The sequence below is a fragment of the Gossypium raimondii genome, chromosome 10 (assembly GCF_025698545.1).
Source record: "Gossypium raimondii isolate GPD5lz chromosome 10, ASM2569854v1, whole genome shotgun sequence".
Classification (NCBI taxonomy): domain Eukaryota; kingdom Viridiplantae; phylum Streptophyta; class Magnoliopsida; order Malvales; family Malvaceae; genus Gossypium; species Gossypium raimondii.
Genome location: NC_068574.1, coordinates 42,254,586 through 42,274,103, shown reverse-complemented (window position 1 = coordinate 42,274,103; position 19,518 = coordinate 42,254,586). Strand labels below are relative to the sequence as shown.

At 31.9% G+C, this 19,518-nt stretch overlaps 1 protein-coding gene across 1 annotated transcript; it reads left to right on the top strand.

Moving 5' to 3' along the window:
- The first annotated feature begins 12,186 nt into the window (after positions 1 to 12,186).
- LOC105775036 (probable galacturonosyltransferase-like 4) lies at positions 12,187 to 13,652 on the top strand. Its single transcript, XM_012597583.2, has one exon. It carries the CDS (start codon positions 12,362 to 12,364, stop codon positions 13,430 to 13,432), a length of 1,071 nt encoding a protein of 356 aa, XP_012453037.1. The 5' UTR covers positions 12,187 to 12,361; the 3' UTR covers positions 13,433 to 13,652.
- Positions 13,653 to 19,518: the final 5,866 nt, after the last annotated feature.

Below are 19,518 nucleotides of genomic sequence, written 5' to 3'. Positions count from 1 at the left end.
TACGATTTCTATCGGGATACATTCTCTAGCATACTTACTCAATCGAAAAAATTCTCGTTCATACTCAGATACTGTCATATGCCCCTGCTTGAGCTTTAGAAATTCTTTTCATTTTTTATCAAGAAACCTCTGGCTGATATACTTCTTTCGAAATTTGGTTTGGAAAAATTCTCATGTAACCCTCTCTTTCGGTACAACAGAAATCAATGTATTCCACCATTGGTAAGCTGAGTCTTTTAATAGAGATACAACACATTTCAAACATTTAGCCGGTATGCAAGATAATTCATCAAAAACCCTGATAGTGTTTTCTAGCTAGAATTCAGCCCTTTCCGGATCATCTTCAGCGGTAGCTCTAAATTCTTCTGCCCCATATTTATGAATTTTATCTACAGGAGGCTTACCAGTTCTAACAAGTTCTATACCTTGAGGCATATCGGGAATCGGTTAAGAAATAGGAGGGGGTAGAGGTTGTTGTACAGCCGGATTTGTTTTTACAAATTCTGTAAACCATTCATTATGAATTTTATCTAAAGGAGGTTTACCAGTTCTAACAAGTTATATACCTTGAGGCATATCGGGAATCGGTTAAGAAATAGGAGGGGGTAGGGGTTGTTGTACAGCCGGATTTGTTTTTACAAATTCTGTAAACCATTCATTCATCATTTGAAAGAATGCTTCTTTAGCCTCTCCTCCTCAGCCCTCAGATACGGGCCTTCTACTACTCGAGGCTGCTTTTCGAAATGAAGTTTGAGCATTACTCTTAGCTTCTTCGGATTTAGCTCAATTGGACGACACTACTATATGAAAAACATAATTTAAAATGGTCAGGAGATATCACACTATCACAGATTATATAATTGCATGTATAGCTAGAGTCGTATACGTTACGTTAGTCTGAGAATAGGCTAAACCGTAGCTCTGATACCAATAAATGTAACACCCTTAACCCTTATCCATTATCGAAACAAGGTTACAAAATATTACCAGGATTTACAGATCAATTACAGACATTTCATATCGTTTAACATCCATATAAAAAATCAATCATATTCAATCATATTTTCCCTTATATGAGCATTTGAGACCCAAAATACGTATTAAAAATAAGACGGGACTAAACCGGGTACTCAGTGAATTTTTCGCAAAATGTCAATTTTTTTCCAAGGTGCAGGGGACACACGTCTGTGTGGCCAGGCTGTATGGCTCACATGGTTAAGAGACACGTTCGTGTCTCAGGCCGTGTCAAATTTAGGGTGCTAACTGACTTGGGTCACAAGGCCAAGCCACACACTTGTGTGCTAGGCCGTGTGAGCATACTTACTTGCAATAAATAGGTGCAGAGGTCACATGCCTGTGTGTTAGGTCGTGTAAAAATACCTGAGTATTCTATTTTCAATTTCAAAGATGAAGGGGACACATGGCTAAACCACACGCCCATATGCTAGGCCATATGTCACACATGGCTGAGACACACGCCCTTGTCTCTGCCCGTGTGAACGAAATAGGACATTTTCAAGCTTTATTTCTCACCCAATTTGTCTTCGACCTACAATCACATTTTAACACATTCATCAATATATCTATATGATTTCCATCACTCATTCATTTCAAACACACAACAACCATATATAGGCTCTTATATACTCACTAAAACATATCTATCACAAGTTATTCTAATGGCTAGTTATAACCAAAACACATATATGCCATCAATGGCCCAATTCAACCTATACATGCCATTATAACACAAATTTAATTCGTTACATATATCGAAATGAGTCGAAGGATAGTATGAGATATCTTCGCCAAGCTTCCAATCCAACGAGCTTCCAAATTACTATAAAACAGAAGAAATAAAACAGAGTAAGCATTTAATGCTTAGTAAGTTCGTATAACGGGAAATTAACTTACCATTCATTTACATTTAAGGTAAGCATGCAAAATACATTCAAAGTAATTTGACAATTAGCCTAAACACACATAACCTTATCAAACATGTTAGTCATGTATTTCATATGAATATCAAGTAGTGACTCATTTAGAATTTATCTTAACTTATATCAGAACTTTGCTCGTCGAACCATTTGAAATATCGATGGATACATATGTAGTATACAAAAAGTGCACACAATTGTAATCCGTCAATTCATATTCGAGAATGCTTACGTGAGCATATAAACGGGAAGCTCTCTCTCGAGCCATAGAACAGAAAGCTCATGTGAGCTATGTAACGAGAAGCTCATAAGAGCCGTAATCGGGAAGTTGAAGTGAGCCAATATTGGGAAGCTCTAGAGAGCCATTAATCAGGAAGCTCATTAAAGAGCCTTTAATTGAGAAGCTCCGAAGGTCATATATCAGGACGCTCATAAGAGCTACGGTGTGTCCACAACACATGCAGGATCACAACCAATCGGGATGCTCCGAAAAGCTATTAACGGGAAGCTCGCAAGAATTATATAATGAGAAGCTCGTGAGAGCCAAATATCAATATGATCATGAGAGCTAATAATGGGACACTCTTTCGAGCGGTGGTGTGTCCGCAACACATGCAGGACCACAACCAATTCGGGAACCCTGTATCCATTGAATTTCATTTATTCAAACGGGACTTAGTACTTGTCAGATAATTTCGGATATGTGATCAACGTTTATGCATGACAAATATACATTTCACAAACATAACATTCAATTTAAACATATAAGCATACAATTTAGTTACACGAACTTACCTCAACAAGTGTTCGTGTATGCAAAATCTACTAAACCGACACTTTTTCTTTTCCCCGATCTAACTTCGTATTTGATCTATCTGAATCTATACGAATGAATTTTAACATCAATTTAATACAATTCATATTCAATTCAATCCAATTCACATCCTAGGCAAAATTACAATTTTGCCTCTATACTTTTGATTAATTACAATTTCATCCCTAGGCTCGGAAAATAAAATTCATGCAATTTAATCTTTATTCCAAGCCTAGTTGATTTTTACATGTAACAATAACAGCCCATTTATTTCACAAAATTTAAAAAATTTTCATGAATTTTCCCTCTTTACAATTTAGTCCCTAAATCACAATTTCATCAAAATTCATTTTACAAAAGTTGTTTATCTATCAACAACCTTTCATTTTATACCATTAAACTTCATAAGTCAACTATATTCATCCATGGAAAAACCCTAACACTTTGATAACTTTACAAATTAATCCCTGAGATAGCTAGATTAAGCTATTACGATCTTGAAAATATAAAAATTACTAAAAATGGGACAAGAAAACATACCTAATTGAGCCAAATAAGTTTGCTCAAAACCCAAATTCCATGGCTATGGTTTCCATATTTTTGTTTTAAGAAAGATGATAATATGATGATATTTTCATTATTTTATCATTTATCATCATTTATTATTTTTACTTTTCAATTTCATCCTTTTCTTTATTTAATTTTCAATAGATGAATCATCATACTTATCTACTAACTCCTCTTAATGGTCTATTTGCCATATAAGGACCTCAATTTTTGAATTCCATAGCTATTTGCTACTTATAGCTACTAGAACTTAACTTTTATATTTTATGCAATTTGGTCCTTTCGATCTAATTAGACATGTAATCGATAAAATTTCTTTACGAATTTTTTATACAATATTTCAATCACAATGCAGACCATGAAATAATATTAAAATAATTAATCTTCTGAACTCGGATTTGTGATCCCGAAACCACTGGTCCGATTTAATTGAAAACGAGCTGTTACATTCACCTCAAAATGACATTAGCTGGAAGCGTTTTAAAAAAATCAACCCATTTTCGTCATTTTTAAAGAAAGTGGCCCATTTCTATTATTTTGAAAATAATGGTCTTTTTTCGGTATTTTGCTCAATAAAGGTACCTGCAACGGGATGTATGACTACGGGGTGGAGCCTTTCGATGGGTACGAGTGCTAAGATTAATTTCGACGCGACTTTCGACCTCCGACAGTACAGATTTGGTTTGGGGATGGTAATTAGAGACGCAAATGGAGGGGTTTTGGCTTTGAAATTTGTACTGAATAGAGATGTATCGTCACCGTTTGCGACTAAGGCTCTCGCATGTTCTTAGGTGGTGAAAATGGGGGTGGACATGGGATTGTCGTCAGTGGTGATTGAAGGAGATGCAGTTTGATTTCTCACAAAAAAGAATTTGACATTTACTTTTGCATTTTGGTTTGCTTTTAATACTTTGAGATCATACATAAAATTATGAATTAGAAAATTGAAATTATAATAAAATTCAATTTAATTTAAATCGACTAAACAAGTGGATCGATTAAACAAGTGGAAATTATTTCAGTTAGATTATGGTTTAATTTCAAATTAAAAATTTAATCTTTATACTTGTATTTTTATGAATTTAGTCTCTTTACATTTCATATTTGAGAGTTTAGGTCCAAATGTTAACATTATTAATATTTTATATTAAATTTATTGTAAAAAACTACTCATTTGATAATCATGTATTAAAATAAAATATTGTAATTAACTTGAATTTAAGGAAAAAAATAAGAGCATCAACAAATTTGAGCTGAAATTTAAAATCACAACCGTGTATAAAATCATGAATCAATAAAAGCCAAGTTTCTTTTCAGTCTTTTTGTTTAGTCGACAAAGCTTGGATGGAGCCCCAATTTGATATTCAGACCCTAATTTGGGCTTTGAGAATTCTCTTCCTCATGAAATAGCCCAAGGATCAAGGAGTCAACTTGCGGCTTATTTAATAGATTTTTAACAAAGACATAAAATTATTAACAAATTCGATATTTCATCCTTGGTCAAATTTGCAAAATAAAAAATTGAGAAGGGCATAATATCAATTTTAGCTTTTGATTTTTATATATTTTTCAATTTAGTTCTTATTATTTTGAGCTAAATTTAACCCTCAATCTTTTTTAAAAATCAAATTTAATCATCATCCTTTTAAAAGAGCGAAATAAATTTTGTTAATGAGAATACTAAAGAAAATGTTATTTTTTAAACACTACTGCCAAGATGACAATCCACGTTTACTCCATAATAATTATTTTGAATTTTTATGCATTTTTTATATTTTTCAAATTTTGATTTTATACTTTTGAATTATTTATTGATATGACAAATAAAACAAATGATGTTATGTTAGTATTTTCATACAATTTGTCACGTTAACAACGTTAAAAATTAATATTTTAGTAATCATTTTCGTTTAAAAAGTGATTTGATTTTTTTGAAAATTAAAAATCAAATTTAGTTTTTAAAAATAAGAACCAAATTGATAGAAAATATAAGCGTTGAAAATTAAATTTATCATAATTCCTTTAATAAATTTAATAGAAAATGTGGTGTGACTGTTATTCATATCATCCTTTAAACACTAAGTTAAAAGTTGAATTCCTACTCATGAAAATAAAACATATTTGGTGACTAACTTTTACTTTAATAAAGTTTTGGATGGGCAGTGCATTTATTTAAGGTTAATATAAAAATAATAATAACAGTGAAATTAAATACTGTAACGATATTGTAACATAAAACAAAAAATAAGCTAAACACACCGTACTACATCCAATCTTCCATCCAAACTTCACTTAAAAAACATCAATAACAGAAAGATTAGTGACTACTCACTTCTAACGGTAAGGAATACCACATTTTCTCCTCTTTGTAGCTCCCTCAGTATTTATAAATTCTTATCCTAATCAGTTAGGTATAATATCTAAATCTGAAAATTACTTGCAATTACAGAAACATATCATATCTTCTTTCTACTATATATTAAAATAACTGAGTTTAATCTTAAATTCAATATTCTATTTATAGAATTAGTTTCATGTTCGGATAATCTGAACAGTCTCTAACACTCCATATCTATAAATAAAATAAAAGCATAATGAATTCTCTAACTTTGCAAAAAATTATTTTAGTTTTTTTCTTTTGGCTTAAGGAGCAATTTTTCAAAAAATAATTATTAAATTTAAAAAATTAAAATTAGAAAAATTTATAAAAGTTGCAAAAATTGTAAAATTTTATGAAAATATTAAAAAACTTATAAAATATAGAAAATATAGAAAAACAATTTATAAAATTTTACAAAATTGGTAATAAAATTATAAAAAAATGTAAAGAATTATAAAATTAAGTAAAAGAATTATAAAATTATCGTACTAAAAAACATTTTATAATTTTTCTATAACTTTTATTTATTTTTATTTTATCATTTTTCACCACATGTCACGCTATATTGCAACACGTGATGGCTTTAACTAAAAAAAACTGGGGATAATTAACTTTAATGGTCAATGGTTAGAGGGTCTTTTTGATCATTTTATACATTTTTTATTTTTTAATAAATTTTTAATATTTTTTTATTTTTTATTTTTTATTAAAATTTAATAATTTTTATAATTTTTATTTTTTATAATTTTTTGCCACATGTCACATCAGGATTGTGTTACAAGGTGGCTTTAATTGAAAAAAAAATTAGGAGACGGTGAACTTTAACGGTCAACTATTAAAGTTAATGGTCAAATGGTCTTTTTAAAAAATTTTGAAAGTTCAAGTACTTAATTGAGTGCAAAAAAAAAAAATAGGGGCTTAATGTTTTTTTTTTAATTTTGAAGGCCTTTTTGATGCATTTTGAAAGTTCAAGTACCTAATTGAGTGGAAAAAAAAAGCATGGGCTTAATTACTTTTTTTGAAAAAGATTGAGGGCTTTTTACACCTTTAAGCCTTTAATTTTTCGTCTCTTTTAACCCCCTTAAACCTATATATTTTGTCAAATCAATACAAAATGGATGAAAAAGTTAACGTTTGTTAAGTTTGTTGACTTTGTAATGGGCCATTTTTGCCCGGGCCCTAAACAAAAATAAAAACAGAAATAAAAATATATATGCATTAGTCCATTTACAACAAATGTAGCCCAATATGCTACAAGCCCAAATGGCCCAAACCTAAAAACCCTAGATGGCCCAAATGGCCCACTATCTTAAGCTAGCAAGAAACCCTAGCTCTTCATGTTCGCCGCTCCTCCTCGATCATGCCGCCCGTGCCTCGTCCCGAGGCCTAACACCCTTGTTGCCGCCGTTTCACGAAAGAAGCAAAATGACCACCTTTCCCGCCTCCGTTGACCTCCCCGACACCTGGAGTTGCAGCGGGACGGATTGAAGTCATCGTGGCGAACCTTATCTCCCTGAAGTTGCAGAGGAGCAGATTAAAGCTACAAATATTATCTCCCTAAAGTTACAGTAGAGCAGATTGAAGATAACAAATTTTATCTCTTTGAAGTTGCAGTAAAGCAGATTGAAGCTACAAATCTTATCTCTCTGAAGTTACAGTAGAGCAGATTGAAGTTACAAATCTTATCTCTCTGAAGTTGTAGTAGAGCAGATTGAAGCCACATATCTTATCTCCCTGAAGTTGCAGTGGAGCAGATGGAAGATAGAGAATCTTATTTCCCTGAAGTTATAATGGAACAAATTAAAGCTACGAGTTATAAATCTTATCTCTCTAAAGTTGTAGTGGAGCAGATTGAAACTACTAATTTTATCTCCCTAAAGTTGCAGTGGAGCAGATTGAAGCAACAATTCCTATATCCCTGAAGTCGCAGTGGGTTAGAACGAGGATATTTGGAAAAAAAGAGACACCAAAGAAGTCAAGATTCGGCAAGACCAGGCAAAATTAGCCCTTTTAAGGTATTTGCTCCATTCCCGCTACACGTCAACGAGCAAAGAGGGGCAGCAATAATGGGCCATTTTTTTCCCAGGCCCTAAACAAAAATAAAAACAGAAATAATATATATATATATATATATATACAATCTATTTACAACAAATGTAGCCTAATATGCTACAAGCCCAAATGGCCAAAACCTAAAAACCCTAGACGGCTCAAATGGCCTACTATCTTAAGCTAGCAGGAAACCCTAGCTCCTCATATGCGCCGCTCCTTCTCAATTGCGCTGGTCGTGCCTCTTCCCGGGGCTTGACACCCTTGCTGCCGCTGTTTCACCAAAGAAGCAAAATGACCACCTTTCCCGCCTCCGTTGACCTCTCTGACACCTACAAACAAACCAAAAAAGAACACAACAACAACGCAAGAAATGGAAAAAAATAATAGAACAATAGACAAACAGTGTACTTTTTACGAAGAAATAAAATAAAAAAAAACAGAGAAAGAAACAAGAAAGTTTCAAAAATACAATGGTAGTCTTTATATTTTTTTCATTTTTTGAAAAATAATAATAAATACATAAAAAATAAAAGAGAGAGAGAGAGGAAGAAGAAGGGTTCTCACCTACCGTCCACCTTCCGCTGCTGTCGAGGGCGACCTCTGGTATGAGGGTCTGGAACAGGTGAGATCGAAATTTTTTTTCTTTTTTTTCTCTTCGCGTTTCATTTTCTTTTCGTTTTCTTTTCGATTTTTAAAAAAAATGTTTGGTTTAGATCGGGGTTTTAAAAAATAAAAAGGGGGACTTTTAAGTTTCCTGACCACGGACGGCGGAGCCGTTGCCGGCAACCGGTGACTGGTGCGGCGATGGTCCGCTGGAGCTATGACTGGCCAAGGGAGGAATTCAGAGAAAAAGAAGAGAAGGTTTTCAGATTTTTTTTTAAATTTATAAGGGTTGAAGTGTTTTTTTTTTTAAATTAACTTAAATAGCAGTAATGAAACGACACCATTTCACTCAGCCTCCAAATGCCCAAAATGGCGTCGTTTTGGGGGGCCAAACCTGAAATCTGACCCATAAGCATAGGATTCGCGTGTTTTCTTAGTGTATGGGTTATTTACGCTGTTGGCCCTTCCGCTTTTCTGCCCTGTTTCAATTTAATCCTGTTACCTTTTTTTTAAATTTTACCTTGCGATTTTGGCTTTGTTTCATTTCATTCCATCATGAAACGGTGCGTATAAGGACATAGAATATTTCCCCGTTTGGTCATTCTCTTTCATTCGCGTGTTGCAATTTAGTCCTATATTCTGTTTTTATCCCAATTTCTCCCCTAAAATTTTATTTAAGTTTCAATTTAGTCTTTATTATATAGTTTCGACCCTTCCTAGATTATTTATTTTTATTTTATTTTATTTATTTATTTACTTATGTACTTAGTTATTACTTCTTTTTTCTTTAATATTTAAATTTTTTATTCTTTCTTTTTCGTGTATTCATTTTTATTTTTTTCTTTTGCCTTTATTATTATTATTATTGTTATTATTATTTTATTATCATCAATATATTTAATTTTTTTACACATACTTATTATACACATGCTTTTATTGGCACATTTTATTATTATTTCCATTGTTATTTTTTATTTTTATTATGTTCTTGTTATTTTACCATTTCTTTTATTATTTTCGGCATTTTCATGTCACGCCCATTTATTTTTAAACATGTATCTCCCATTTTTATTCCTATGATATGATTATTATTATGATTATATTATTATTATTATTGTACTACACCTTCATTTACTTATTATTTATTATTCCAATATTTTATCCACCTAGTCATTTCATATTGTTTCATTATCATTATACCATACGTTATATTTAAACGTCTGTTCCTTTTTATACTATGCCCGAATAAGTAAAATGCCTATTGTTTCTAGTGTCATGTTCATTTTTTCGCGCGATGCATGAAAAGGAAATTTTAAACCGAGGCTACTATTCATTATTTTGGAGTTAGAAAGTCGTGTTCCTAACTTATAAAATATGACTTCTTTCTAAAACCAAGATAGTTGAATATCTATTTTAAAATAAATAAAAAACAAGATTTTAGTGCTTGTTCCCGTTTACGTAGATTTAAGGCATCGTATCCTAACTTACGAGACATGATATCCTTTCTTCTAGATTAACTTGAAATAAGCCATTTTTCATAAAAAAAATGAATTTAGTGATGTTTTAATAAAAGATCGTATTTTAAATCTCTTCAAATTTTTAATTTTCAACACTAAGACATTAATTAATCAACTAGGTAACAATTTTGGGCATTATGAGGGTGCTAATCCTTCCTCGTGCGTAACCGACTCCCGAACACAATTCTTGAATTTCGTAGACCAAAAATTATTGTCTTAATCAAACCATTTATTAAAACAATCAAATTATGAGGTAACCCGATCACACCTCATAAAAAGGATAGGTGACGACTCCCATTTTCATTTCTTAAAATAAAATTCAATTTCAAAAAAATGGTTTCGACAGACATAGTATTTACGTGGATGACATGTCAGCATTTAGTTAATTTTTTTAAAATTAATTTTTTTTTATTTTTTTGAATTTTTAAAATTTAAAAAATTAATTAAATCATAATGTGTCATTCACGTGACAACCCACATGCATGTCACATCAACAAAGTTAAAAAAACGTTAATTTTCTCATTCATTTTGGGCTGATTTAACAAAAAAAAGTTTAAGGGCTAAAAAAGAAGAAAAATTAAATGAATGGCTAAAATAACTTTTTTCTGTAAAATTAGAGGGTCAAATAAAACATCATGCTTAAAATAAAATAAATGTACTTCTCAGATTAAAGAATATTGCAAAATGTTCAATCATAATTAGACATGCTCATGAACTGAACCACTCGCCTAGGCTCGAAGGCTCACCCAAAAAATGGGGGGGTTTGGATAAAAATACAAGGCCCAAAAATGGGCATGGATAAAATTTAAGGCCCATTTTCTATATGAATTGGGCCTTGGGCAAGATTTTTTTGGCCTAAGCCCGGCTCAACCCAAATATGTTAGAAAAATAATTATATTAATTATATATTTTAAATAATAATTATATATAATTATATTTATATTAAATTAGTAACCCAATAACAATTAAACCAATTACTCAAAACCTAAAAGAAAAGTTTACCCAACTAAATAACCTAAACCAAAATATAAAATTTTAAAGATTATATTTAACACTACAAAACATTTATTATATTTATTTGTGGTTTTTAATATGATAAAAAAATTATTATGTTTATGGTAATGTTTTTAATATAAATATTTTTAATGTATTTTTAATATGTTAGAAAGCGTTTATTTTAATCTTTTTTAGTGCATTTAGTATGTTATATTTTTTTAAAATATTTTAAATAAAAACTAATTAAAATTTTAAATATAGTCAGACTAGATCGGACTTGGGTTTACCTTTTCTGAATTGGGTTAAACTTGGGCAAAAAATAAATCCATATTTCAGATCAGAACTTAAAAAGTTGATCTAAATAGACCGGACAGGACCCAAACCCAACCCGACCCATAAATAGTTATAGTTATAATTAGTCTCGTTCATGGGCTGGGTTACTCCCCTAGGCCCGAAGGCCGCCTTGAATTTGGGAGGGTTTGAGTAAAAATATGTCCCGAGAAAATGGGCTTGGATAAAAAATTAAGCCCGTTTAAAAATGGGTCGGGCTCGAGCTTGAACATACAAGGTCTGAGTTTATAATACTTTATATTATGTTATTTTTATATATTATGTAATTTAGAACACATTAAAAAATAAACCTATACTAAATATATAATGCTACAGATGACTATATAAAAAAATTCAATAAAAATTGTATAAAATTATTAAATATTGAAATAATATAATATAGATATATTAAAAAATGTATAAAATTATTAGTATAAAATTTTAGGCCTATAATTCGAGTTGGATCAAACTTAATAAACATAAAATATGTTAATATCATACTTAAACCTGATCCAACCCGGCTTATAACAACCTAATGCAACCAAACCCTTCTTTCTTGGCCTAACCTGGATTCATATACATATTCCAAATTCAAGACTCAATTTAACTGAAATAATAAGAGTATGGCAAATGCATGCAATAAAATGAGTTAAACATGGGGAAGTTGTAATAAATTGAAAAGAAATTAATTGAGCAAGAAAAAAATGAAAAAATAGGATGGGAAGAAAGTACAATTCCAAGGCAGCTTTTTATAGCAAACACAAGCCTGTAGTGAACGTGTGGGAATGATAGTGATGAAATCTAAAATAACCAAAACCCAAAGATATATAAGTAAAGTTGAAACAGAAAAATCTGAAAATGTTCATCTCAAAATGGGGAAATGGAAAAAATAGATTTCCCAAACATATCTCCAAAAATCTAGGCTGCTCTCGTCCTTCCTCGATCTTAAATTATTTTTTCCTTTTTCCTTTCCTATAATTTGCTCATCTTCTTCCATCCAACCCTTTAACCATCAAAATAAATATTTCTACAAACCCTTTTTTATATCTATTCCCCTATTTTTGTGGTTTAGTTTTTAATCTAAAATGCCTGCTCTATTTTTCATCCTTTAACCTTCGACTTTTTACTCCCCCTCCCCCAAAGAACCCAAAAAGCCAGGCACAGGATGGCCTTGTGGAGAACTTTATCGATCCCTATTGCTTCGCCGCATGGCCTTATCCTCTCCTTCCTCCTCCTCCTCCACTCCGCCGTCACTACCACCGTCGCCATCCGTGTCAGAACCATCATTCACGACCCTTCTCCGGTTAAACTTCCCGTGTTCAGGGAAGCCCCGGCTTTCCGCAATGGCGATTCATGTGGATCGAACAAGGACGACAGGATTCACATTGCAATGACCCTCGACGAAAACTACCTCCGTGGAACAATGGCGGCTGTTTTATCCATGTTGCAACACTCGACTTGCCCCGAAAACCTGTCCTTCCATTTCCTTTGTGCTCATTCCGATGTGAAGCTGGTTTCCAGCATCGAATCCACTTTCCCTTACCTGAATTTCAAGATCTATCGTTTCGATTCCAACCGAGTTCGTGGGAAGATATCCAAGTCGATCCGACAAGCTTTGGACCAGCCTTTGAACTACGCAAGGATTTATCTCGCTGATATATTACCGGCCGATGTGAAAAGGGTTCTTTATTTAGACTCAGACCTGGTTGTGGTGGATGATATCGGAAAGCTTTGGGATGTAGACATGGAAGACAAGGTGTTAGCAGCCCCAGAATATTGCCATGCAAACTTTACAGTCTATTTCAACGATGCTTTCTGGTCCGACCCGGTGCTGTCGAATACATTTCAAGGAAGGAACCCATGTTATTTTAACACAGGAGTTATGGTCGTGGATGTTGATAAATGGAGAAAAGGAGGGTATACGAAGAAAGTTGAGCAATGGATGGCATTCCACAAGAAGAAAAGGATATATCATTTGGGTTCTTTGCCACCATTTTTGCTGGTTTTGGCTGGGAACATTAAGCCAGTGGATCACAGGTGGAACCAGCATGGATTGGGTGGCGATAACTTCGAAGGCAAATGCAGGAATCTTCACCCTGGCCCCATTAGCCTTCTCCATTGGAGTGGGAAAGGGAAGCCATGGTTGAGGCTTGATTCCAGGAAACCTTGTGTGGTTGATCATTTGTGGGCTCCTTATGATCTTTATCGTTCATCAAGACATTTTTTAGAAGAATAAGATCATGAAATTTTATTAAAAACTATTTGGAGATTCATATAATTTGAGAGACGGGGAACAAGTGAAAAGAAAAGATATATAGGAGAGAAGAAGAGCAAGCAGGTTTACACACCAATTTTATGAGATTTTTTTTAAAGAAACATATTGAATTGATTATAATTTTCCCAACTATTATTTTTCAAGATAGTTTACATAGACTTACACTTAGTTATATATGTGATAGCCGATTATTTAATTATAAACTCAATTAATTAATTAATTAATTAATTAATTAATTAATTAATTCCTAATTAATTGTGTAATACAATGTATGTTTGAATTTACACTCTATCAATGGATAAATTCTAACTTTCAAACTGAAGTTGCAGACAGATAATTTTCCAAGTATGATAATTCTATTTTTATTAAAACAAGTTAGGTGTGTTTATATCATGGGTTGCGGATCAAAATCCATATTGAATGTGTAAAGAGTGTCTTATGGAGGTCAATTGATGAAATGAAATTTATTTGACTCACATGAACTGGCCTGATTTGTGGAACATGTGGAGAAACCTATCTACTTGAAATATTGGTGACCTAATGAAACACTTAAGGAAAATTAGGGCTACCTTGGTAAATATAAAAAATAATCTTAGAAGTTTTGTAATCTGATAATATTTGATTTTGTAATATTAAAGGATTGAGTCAATCCCTTAAGAATCTCAATTGTAGATAGGCTTTAATCTCGACTGTCAATGTAACTCAATCTATATAGTTAGTTTTGGGTGAGTTAACTATAAACAAAGACCCCTTCCCTCTCATTTGTAATGATCCTATGATACTCAATTGTAATTCTTCATAGTAATTAAATACTATTAAGATTATTTACTAAAACACTTGACATACTTTAGCTTTCTTGTGACTTTTCTATTCTTTTGTTGCTCTTTTTGTTGGATCTGGTGCCTTGACTGTAGTATATTCGTTTGTAAACTTGTAATTTTTTCGAACAGATTGATTGATAAAATAAATTTATTGATTTCATTAATACACTTTGTATGATTTCTCTCATATGGTTTTTTCACGCAAAGCAAAATGGAAGAAAATGTTGCTCATTAGTTGTCTAACGTTTAAACTAATACTAAGCGGTATAACATGGTTGGATTGTAATACGAAAAGAAAACTTATATTAGTAGATGAACCTAAACATGTCCTTAGTTTAATCGAAAATGAGAAAACCAATTGAAAGACTAACATTTCATTTATCAAGTCCAATTGAGGAATGCTTTGTCTTGGGTATTAAAGAGAATGACTCCCGAAAGATAGATACATAGATTTGACTAACTGGATTGACAGTACATTAGATTAGACCCAATTCATTTATGGATTTATTCACTTGTGATGTTCACAGTGTGACATACCTAAATCTAGAGTGGATGAAAGACTATGTATACGTGACTCGTACACTTTGATGTAAGTAAAAGCCTAAGTTTGAATAGATAAGGAACCGAAAGCTAGTACGTTGGGTGTACGACTTTTGCAATATGTAACTTCATTCACAATAGTGGAATTCACAGCTTGATACATGGGTAAATGATATCCTTTCATTGTCATTACATGGTTGATGAAAAGTAAATGTGGCCACGGGTCGTTTATCTTTGTGATGGATGACTTGATCACTATTTGATAGTGATTGACTTTTTATGAAGGAAAATGCAATGGTTACTATGAGATAAAATAGGATCATATTGGGAGAACGAATATTATTCCAAAGAGATTAAGGATATCCTATAAGGGTAAGACACTTATGACAATGTGATTGGACGAGTATTGTGTTGGATCTGGTGTACTGAGTGTAGTATATTTGTTTGTAAACTTGTAATTTTTTCGAACTGATTGATTAATAAAACAAATTAATTTATTACATTAATATAATTTGTATGACTGTCCTCAAATGGTTTTTGCACGCAAAGCAAAATGGAAGCAAATGTTACTTATTGGTTGTCTAATATTTAAACTAATACTAAGTGATATCACGTGGTCGGATCATGGTATGGAAATACAACTTGTATTAGTAGATGAACCTAAACATGTTCTTAGTCTAATTGGAAATGAGCACACCGATTAAAAGACTAATATGTTGTTTATCAAGTCCAATTAGAGAGATGCTTTGTCTCAGGCATCGGAGCGGATGACTCTCAGAAGATAGAGATGTAGATATGACTAACTAGACTGATAATACCTCGGAATGGATCCAAGAAGAATAGATCTTAAATTCGTTTATGGATTTATTCACTTGCGACGTTCATAGTGTGGCATACCTAAATCCTGAGTGGATGATGGGCTATGTATGTGTGACTCGTACACTTTGATATAAGTAAAAGCCTGAGTTTTAATAAATAAGGAACTGAAAGCTAGTGCGTTGGGTGTACAACTTCTGCATATGCAACGTCATGCATAATAGTGGAATTCATATCCTGGGACACGGGTAAATGATATCCTCTCATTGGCATTACATGTTTGATAAATAACAAACATGGCTACAGGTCGTTCGTCTTTGTGATTAATGACTTGATTACTATTTGATAGTAATTGACTTTTCTTGAAGGAAGATATAATGGTTACCATGAGATAAAATAAGATCATATGAAGAGAATGTTATTATGTAACACCCCAATACCCATCAGCAAATTGAGGCGTCACATAGAAAGCATACATTTATTTGGTTCAATCTTAATTTAGTTTCAATGTATAATAAATTAAACTAGGGTGTTAACTCAGAAAATTTTAAAAGAACAAGTAATCAAACTGGTATAAGCCATAATATAAACTTGATGGAGTTTAAATCTTTCATCAGAAGTCTTTCATTTAAAAAAATTACAACACTGGCAATTAAAATAATGTATTAAACAATTTGGCATATATAGATAGAAATCACTCCACAAACCATAATTCATAAAACTTTAACTAATCCCTTAAGGGTAACATTCTTTTAAAACATTAATTTAGTAAAGAAGTACTATTACTCTAGATCCAGATGCAAAATAGAACTACACGCCAACCCCAAAAGAACATATGCATGTTACAAAACAAACACAGGCGAAGCTCACAACAGAGGTCACTCTTTCTGGCTGAGGCCTCGAAACAAGCCTTAAGATGAAGTACCACTTGGAAAAAGGGAAAGAAAAGGAGTAAGTTCAAAAGAACTTAGTGAGTTCTGAGATTAGAAAAGTTTGGTCCTTTCAAGACAATACAAAAGTAGGTAAAATGCTATAACTGCACCCATACAATATGTTGAAACCATTTTTTTGGTAAAAGGGTCGATTTTTTATTTAAAAACGAAAATGGAGTCGCCACCAATCCTTTTTATTTAGGTGTGATAGGATCACCTCATAATTTGATCATTTTAATAAAAATTTATATTTACTAAAACGATAATTTTTGGTCTACAAAATCCAGAAAACGGGTTCAGGAGTCAGTTACGCACGAGGAAGGATTAACACCCTCGATACGCCCAAAATTGGTACCTAGTTGATTACTTAATGTCTTGGTGTCAAAAATTGAAAACTCGAAAAGAATTTAAAATACGATCCCTCTTTATATTAATGTTCATTTTAAAAATACTTGAATGAATTGAAAAGAAAGTTAAAGACCATCTCGTCTCGAGGTGACGGGATATAACGTCCCGTAAGTTAGGACACGAAACTTGGAACCCCCAAGAATACGCTTGCCTTTAATTTTTATTGAAATTCCATGTACTTTGAAGTTTTAAAGGATATTTTGCTATTTAGGTTTAACGAGAAGAGTGAAACCCTGTAAGTTAGGGTACAATTTCTTGAATCTCCAAAAACGTGAAGTATTGCCTTATTTTAAAACTTTTCCTTTTTTTTTCGAATAATGGCGAGTACAATACTTGAACGAGGTGCATTTGTTTCATTTAGGATAAAATACAACGGTTTATTAGGGGTATATACAAATTGAACGCAACTTTTGAAGTGATGAAATGTAATGGGATGATAATATAGAGCATAAAATAACAATTTATGAATAAAATGTTGCATCAATGAATGACAATAACATGGAAATACGAACAAACTAGTTATAGTTCACATGATGGCAATAATCACACAATGTACATCATTTTAATACTAATTAATAATCAAAGACAAACGATATAAAATAATATACAAGAACAATTTATAGTACATAAAATAAAAATTTAAAATAAATAATATAAAAAGGAGGTTTCAAAATAAACAATGTAAAAATTTGACATAAATAAAATATCAAAATAGTTTGAAATAAATAATTTAAAGCAATTTAAAATAAACAATGCATAAGACAACTTAAAAGAATAATATATGAAAAATCTAATATAGATAATTTATAAGACAGTTTAAGATAAAATAACATATATGGCCATTCATAATAAATAATATACTGAAATGATTTAAAATAGATAATATCTAAAATAATATAAAACAATCTAATATAAATAATATATAAATTTTAAAATAAATAAAAATATAAAACTGCTAAAAATGAGAATATATGAAGAAAAAAAACAGGTTAAAATTAGGCAGATTAGGGATTAAATCGTAATAAAATGAAATTTAAAAGTAAAATTATAACAAAATAAACAAATGAGGACTAAAGACAAAAAAGGCCGAGGACCAAATGGGCCAAAAACCCAAATCCGGACACATGTCCATTTTCCAGCGCGTCAATGGGTCAGGGACCCGATTAAAAACCAAACAAAAATCTGGGGCCAAATTTAAAAAAATAAAAAAAGAAAAGGAGTAAATTGAAAGACGAATAAACACGGAAGGACCATGTTGTAAATAACCTATTTAACGAAAACGCACGGATTTGTAATGCTCGGGTTTGTGCAAGTGTACACAGTCGTTATCATGTAATAAGTATCGAGTTATCGTCTCCACAGGGATTGTGCTTGTGCTAAGTCACTTAACTTGTAAAATTATATTAACAATTTGAAAAAAGAAAAACATAATATAGTTGAGAATTGGTGTCTAAATTAAATTAAATGCAATGATCCCTAATGCAAGTTTTCCTAAGTATGCAGACTATATGAATGAAGTAGATTTTAGCAAAATTAAACACAATTTGCAACAATTATAACATAAATAAACTAGGACAATTACTTTAATTAAACTTTATTTATTATCATCATACTTAATAATATTCGGAAAAACATTCTATGGCAACTTGATCTTTCATGAGTTTGGAAACCTAATTAGGTCCTTTCGGAATTCTTTACTTAGTAAATACGCATTTTACTAATCCTTATTTACTAAGGGTTTCTTAGCATTCGTGTGAGGTAACAGGGACGTGTTAGGTTTGAAACAATTTAATCACACAAATCTAAAAACTATACAGATAACAGAACTTAGTTAGAGTTGTTATGCAACCTACAATTTAATCGGGTTAGGATCTAAATTGAGCACGCACATTTCAATTATGCGTCCATTAGCCGTCGTTTGGTTAGGATCACTCAGCTAATTCATGTGCATTTCAATCACGTATGAACGAAATACAGACTTGATTTTAATTGAAAACATGATCGATTGAGGCACAAACATTATAAGCATGAATCAAATAAATATTATTTAATTAAAATAATCATCCTAGCTTTAATAAAATTAAGCTATCATTGTTGTAAACAAGAATAAAAAATTCATAGCAAACATCTTTAAATTAAATTAAAGAAGAGAAAGATTAAACCCAATTCAGAGTGGCTGTCACCCAAGACTCTGACTGACGAGGCTCCTTCGCTCCTTTGCTTTGCTCCTATGCTGATGGCTCTCCAAGGTGGCCGACCAAGGGCTCTTTAAGAGGCTAATTTGCTGAAATCCTTTATGCAAGGATGGTGATAGGCGTGAAAGTTAAGAGAGTTGAGAGAATTGAGAGAGGAGAGAATGATGAAAACTGAGGGATGATTGAAGAATGAATGAGAAGGTCTTATTTATAGGTGAGGAGAAGGGGATAGTTTACTAAAAATAGGGGTGTTCATCCTTTGAAAAATCTCCCATGGTTGGCCGACCATACATCAAGCAAATCAAGCTGATTTTTCCTTGAGTTTTGGTCAATTT